This window comes from Salvelinus alpinus, chromosome 28 (assembly GCF_045679555.1).
Source record: "Salvelinus alpinus chromosome 28, SLU_Salpinus.1, whole genome shotgun sequence".
Classification (NCBI taxonomy): Eukaryota; Metazoa; Chordata; class Actinopteri; order Salmoniformes; family Salmonidae; genus Salvelinus; species Salvelinus alpinus.
The window spans coordinates 31,247,285-31,253,976 of NC_092113.1; the positions used below are offsets into that span (position 1 = coordinate 31,247,285).

General features: G+C 39.8%; 1 protein-coding gene across 1 annotated transcript in view; it reads right to left on the reverse strand.

Moving 5' to 3' along the window:
- LOC139557663 (inter-alpha-trypsin inhibitor heavy chain H6-like) overlaps window positions 1–5,453 on the reverse strand; it is a 40,020-nt gene extending 34,567 nt beyond the window's left edge. Inside the window, exons 1-2 of the mRNA XM_071372747.1 lie at window positions 5,008–5,453; window positions 1,787–1,822 (exon numbers count right to left, since the gene is read on the reverse strand). Coding sequence (XP_071228848.1) covers window positions 1,787–1,822; window positions 5,008–5,127 — 156 coding nt within the window. The 5' untranslated portion in view covers window positions 5,128–5,453. The remainder of the gene's footprint in view (window positions 1–1,786; window positions 1,823–5,007) is intronic.
- Window positions 5,454–6,692: the final 1,239 nt, after the last annotated feature.

The following is a 6,692-nucleotide window of genomic DNA, read 5'->3' on the forward strand; positions in this document are numbered from 1 at the left end:
AAAGTTGTTTTGACTTTGAATAGCCTAGCTCTGGGGCTAGTTAGGAACAGTCAATGAACTACACAATGTAAATGGGACAACATTTTCATGTTGCACATTTGTCAGTTGTCACATTAAATGCTTTCAATATTTGAATATGCATTTCTACAATTTGTAGTTGGTTTGAGGTTTTGAAGTCATTGTTATTTGTAGATATTGACCTTTAACAATATTGTCCCATGTATGTACAGTGTGTAATTTACTGATGGTCCCTCACTAGCCCCATAGGGATATTTATTGGGTGCTGCCAGCTGTGAGCAGGTGGGCAGGATTAAAACAAACCCAACCAATGGAAAACTGTTATGAGACCATTCATTGCGTGACATAAAATAATTCCCAATCATCTCGCAAATTTCAGTTTTTACGAGATTAACTTTATGACCAAAATTATCCTATTTTACACTTTGTAGTCAATTTTGACACTAGAATTTTCAAAAAGAAAAGTTATTTCCAAAAAATTACGTTGAACCAATATGGAATAGCATGGGGCGTTGAGAAAAATGTTTTAAAGGAACATTTCTGCAACTCTACAAATGCCTCCATGGGGCAGAGAAAACATTTTGCAGTTTTAAATCTAATTTCATGCAATTCTATTCATTTTGCCATGGGTCTGAGAGAAAGAAATTCAGTTTTAAAGCATATTTAATACAGTTCTAAACATTTTCCTATGAGATGGAGAGAAAATGTTGCACTTTTACAGCTAATTTCCTGCATTTCTTCACATTATGCTATGGGACGGAGAGAACATTTAGCAGTTTTAAAGCCATCTATAAAATGTTGCTGACATGGGCTAGTGGTGAAAAAAGTACTCAATTACTATACTTGAGTAAAAGTAAAGATACCATAATAGAATATGACTCAAGTTAAAGTGAAAATCACCCAGTAAAATACTACTTCGGTAAAAGTCTAAAAGTATTTGGTTTTAAATATACTCAAGTATCAAAAGTAAATGGAACTGTTAAAATATACTTAAGTATCAAAAGTCAAAGTAAAAGTATAAATTCCTTATATTAAGCAAACCAGACGGAACAATTCAATTTTTTCATTTACAGATAGCCAGGGGTACACTCCAACACTCAGACATTATTTACAAACGAAACATTTGTGATTAGTGAGTCTGCCTGATCAGAGGCAGTAGGGATGACCAGGGAGGTTCTCTTGATAAGTGCGTGAATTGGACCATTTTCCTGTCAAATTGTAACGAGTAGTTTTGGGCGTCAGGGAAAATGTATGAAGTAAAAAGTACATTATTTTCTTTAGGAATGTAATGAAATAAAAGTAAAAGTTGGCAAAAAAGTCCAGATACCCCAAAAAACTACTTAAGTAGTTAACCACTGGCTAATTGAGTGACTGTCAGCAGGGACGTAGCTACTTTTTTGGTGGGGGGGACTCAATTTACTGATGAGTTTTCCTCTTGTTATATGTCACTCACTGACAGTCACTCAATTACCCGGTTAGTAAAAAATAAAAATGGATTGGTAAATTAGTCTAGTTAGTCTAGCCAGCGACAGTATCTACAGTAAACTTGTATTAATTGTGGCTGAATTATCGACCTGGCAGGCAGGGCACGTGCCCAAGGGCCTTGACCTCCAGGGGGCCCAAATGATTTTGTTAGTCACGCGGGGCCCAAGCCGCCACTTTTGTCGCTAGCCAGATATCCCTGATTTGAATGTTTTGTTTTGCTTATGACACATTCCACTGGGACTGGGTCATGAACAATAGGCTGTTTCATGTAGCTCATACTCACCACAGATTTAGCTGCTTTGCTCTGGCGTCTCACTCTCTGGAGAGAAAATAACAGAGAGAAAGTTAATAAAAGTGTAATGAATCCTAACTATGGGATTGAGCGCAGCAGTAAGGAACATTTATTCACACCAGTGCCCTGACAGTAACAGATTGCTGGAGTCCTGTAGTTTGGAAAAATGTAATCAAAACAAGCTGATGCCTTCTGAACATTGTGCAAAGCTTTAAAATCTTAATAGATTCATAAAAGCTTGCTTAGTAGTGACTTAAGACCACAGAGTTGCCCTAAAGCCATCATTATTCCAAAATGTCTAACCTTCCACACAATTTTCTATCACTGTATGGGAAAGAAGATGATTTAAAATGTAAGTTAGTACATTTAGGTCCTTATCTACAATAATAAGTTGTATTAAATAGGAGAACTTGACTTGGAAAAGTGACAAAATTCTAACAAGTATTGTAGTTACCTTACAAAATGCCCTCCTTTTAAATTAATCTCCAGAATCTATGTGTGGTGTTGGGTCAATATTTCTGTGTCAAAATAAGATGAATCGAAGCTATTCATGAATGAAGGGGTAACTTTAAATAAATGCTTTCACTGCACACAGAGGTGCAGGTTCGGTTTCAAATGTTCATTTTGATCACAAATCATTGTTGTGTTAATACTTTACCACATATCCAAGATATACAACACATTCAAATACCTTTAACGAGAGGAAAACATTTTAATTTGCAGGCTGGGGTTCATTCTTCAGTGACAATTTTAATATAATTTTTCGGGTGAAATAGAAACGTTATTTTAAATGAATGTAAATGTAGGCTATATTATGTGTCATTATGTTATTATGTGTTTCCACTTCATAATCGTATCCACATCTGCCATATGCAGTGCCTTCAGAAAGTATTCACAACCTTTGACTTTTTCCACATTTTGTTGTGTTACTGCCTGAATTTAAAATATAATAAATTGAGATTTTGTGCCAATGGCACAAATGTCTAAGTAGAATTACACTACATTGCCCAAAGTATGTGGATACCTGCTCGTCGAACATCTCATTCCAAAATCATGGGCATTAATATGGAGTTGGTCCCCCCTTTGCTGCTATAACAGCCTCCACTCTACTGTGAAGGCTTTCCACTAGATGTTGAAACATTTCTGCGGGGACTTCCATTCAGCCACAATCGCATTAGTGAAGTCAGGCACTGTGGGTGATTAGGCCTGACTCGCAGTCAGCGTTCCAATTCATCCCAAAGGTGTTAAATGGGGTTGAGGTCAGGTCTCTGTGCAGGCCAGTCAAGTTCTTCCACACTGATCTCGACAAACCATTTCTGTATGGACCTCGCTTTGTGCACAGGGGCATTGTCATGCTGAAACAGGAAAGGGCCTTCCCCAAACTGTTGCAACAAAGTTGGAAGCATAGAATCTTCTAGAATGTCATTGTATGCGGTAGCGTTAAGATTTCCCTTCATTGGAACTAAGGGGCCTAGCTCGAACATGAAAAACAACCTCAGACCATTATTCCTCCTCCACCAAACTTTACAGTTTGTTCCATGCATTGGGGCAGGTAGCTTTCTCCTGGCATTCACCAAACCCAGATTCGTCCGTTGGACTGCCAGATGGTGAAGCTCCAGAGAAACTCCAGAGAACACATTTCGACTGCTTCAGAGTCCAATGGCGGTGAGCTTTACATCACTCCAGCCGACGCTTCGTGCTCTTAGGCTTGTGTGCGGCTGCTCGGCCATGGAAACCAATTTCATGAAGCTCCCAACTAACAGTTTTTGTGCTGACGTTGCTTCCAGAGACAGTTTGGAACTCGGTAGTGAGTGTTGCAACCGAGGACAGACGATTTTTACACGTTACGCACTTTTGCACTCGGCGGTCCTGTTATGTGAGCTTGTGTGGCCTAGACGTTTCCACTTCACAATAAAAACACTTACAGTTGACCGGGGCAGCTCTAGCAGGGCAGAAATTTTACAAACTGACTTGTTGGAAAGGTGGCATCCTATGACGGTGCCACGTTGAAAGTCACTGAGCTCTTCAGTAAGGCCATTCTACTGCCAATGTTTGTCTATGGAGATTGCATGGCTGTGTGCTCAATTATCAGCAACGGGTGTGCCTGAAATAGCCAATTGACTCGCATTGACTCACTCTGTGTGCAATAATAGTGTTTAACATTATTTTTGAATGACTACCTCATCTTTGTACACCAGTGTATTTCAAACAACGATTCAACAAAAAAGACCAGGGAGGTTTTCCAATGCCTCGCAAAGAAGGTCACATATTGGTAGATGGCAACAAAAAAATAAAAACAGAAATGGAATCTTCCTTTCAGCATGGAAAGTTATTTATTACACTTTGTCACTACAAAGATACAGGCATCCTTCCTAACTCAGTTGCTGGAGAGGAAGAAAACCACTCAGTGATTTCACCATGAGGCCAATGGTGACTTTAAAATAGTTACAGAGTTTAATGGCTGGGATAGGAGAAAACTGAGGATGGATCAACAACATTGTAGTTACTCCATAATACTAACCCAGAATAAAATATTCAAAAACATACATCCTGTTTGCAATAAGGCACTAAAGTAAAACTGCAAACAATTTGGCAAAGAAATGAACTTGTCCTGAATACAAAGCGTTATATTTGGGGCAAACCAACGAAACACATCCCTGAAACGGAATAGAGCTAAGCACAGGCAAAATCCTAGAGGAAAACCTGCTTCAAAGGTGATTCTAACATGTATTGATTCAGGGGTGTGAATACTTATGTAAATGAGATATTTCTGTATTTCTTCTTCAATACATTTGCAAAACAATTCTAAAAACATGTTTTCATTTTGTCATTATGGGGTATTATGTGTAGATGGGGTAGAAAAATATATATTGAATCTATTTTGAATGTAGGCAGTAACACAACAAAATGTGGAATAAGTCAAGGGTATGAATACTTTCTGAAGGCACTGTATCCCAAAGTAATGTGCAGTAAAGTTACACCCTCACTTGAGTGCAAAAATTACATATTGAGTGCAAAAAGGAATGTAGCATAGTATAAGGGGGGGGGAAAGCTGACCATGGATAAATTATGAAGAAAAAAGACATGATTTTTGAGGCTGTCTTGACTGAGTAACCTGTTTTTCAAGTTTCCAATATTAATTCAGTCCCATAGAAATATAAAATAATTTCCAATATTAGTCCAGTCCCATAGGAATTTTCAATCCTTCTCACCTGTAAAAGTATATCTTTTGCTCCCTGGTGTGCTCCAAATTCCTCTGAAAATCCCCACTGGACTGAGATGATGATGAAAAAGAAAATACAGATTTTTAAATCCACTTTCCCCATGGTCATTTACTTTTGTCTCCGAGATAAAAAACGTTATGTTGCCAGTGGTCTCACGTTGCCAGTCAGTGAGAGAGATCCAGTGCGAATACACAGCACGCAGTAGGAGTACAAGCCTCACATATTACACAAGTTAGTTTTGCAAGGCGCAGTCGACTCGTTCCCCTCCGCTTTATTTTAATCGTTTTGAAACCTATGAAAAAATAACCGAAAATAAGTTGAAGTATAATTTATAACTGACAGATAATCAGATGAAAACTCAAAAGAACATCAGTGGGCGCAAAGTTGCAAGAGTTGAGTTCGGTAGGGTATCCTCGAGTGTACATAACTGAATATTTCGCGCACTGTTGCCATCAGCAGCATGAGAAGAAATGACAAATTATTAACCCATGAATGTCGACAGTTTGACAGAAAAACATCCCAAACTCTCTCTGCTCTTGCCCCTTTCTCAATTCCAAAATGGGACCCTATAAAAGACGCTATACCACCCTGACATACAAACTTAATAGGCTACAACATAGGCCGACAAATGTAAAACAAGTATCTTTCATTTTTATACATGACTATCTGACATCTAGGCTCTAATGAAAGTTTGCATGATCTGTAAAACATTTTTAAAAATTAGTGGGGCAATTATTTTAATTTCACAATTTATTTCATAAATCTAGTTCCACTTATTCAGTACAATAAACTCTTTGTCTTAACTAGTGGTTATTGTATACCTTTGTCACAAATGTATTTATTGTCAACACGTTTTCTTAAAAATATGTAATCAGTAGTGTCGCACATCTAGCCAAGCCAAGAGACTCCTTTTGTAAAGGTTTTCTTCCTGGGGTGAAGGAGGACCAAAATGCAGCGTAGCCAGTGCTCAACATGTTTAATTATAAGAACAAGTGAACACTACAAACAACTTACAAAATAACAAACGTGCAAAACCGATACAGACCTATCTGGTGCAGAACACAAACACAGAGACAGGTAACAACCACCCACAACGAACACAGTGAAACAACCTACCTAAATATGACTCTTAATTAGAGGAACGCAAAACACCTGCCTCTAATTAAGAGCCATACCAGGCAACCCTAAACCAACATAGAAACACACAACATAGAATGCCCACCCAAAACTCACGCCCTGACCATCACACACATACAAAACAGAAAACAGGTCAGGAACGTGACAGAACCCCCCCCTCAAGGTGCGAACGCCGGGCGCACCAGCACAAAGTCCAGGGGAGGGTCTGGGTGGGCATCTGACCACGGTGGTGGCTCAGGCTCCGGACGCTGTCCCCACACCACCATAGTCACTCCCCGCTTCTGTATCCCCCTCCCAATGACCACCCTCCAACTAAAACCACCTAAATGAAGGGGCAGCACCGGGATAAGGGGCAGCACCGGGATAAGGGGCGGCAGGTCCTGGCTGAGGGACTCTGGCAGGTCCTGGCTGAGGGACTCTGGCAGGTCCTGGCTGAGGGACTCTGGCAGGTCCGGGCTGAGGGACTCTGGCAGGTCCGGGCTGAGGGACTCTGGCAGGTCCGGGCTGAGGGACTCTGGCAGGTCCGGGCTGAGGGA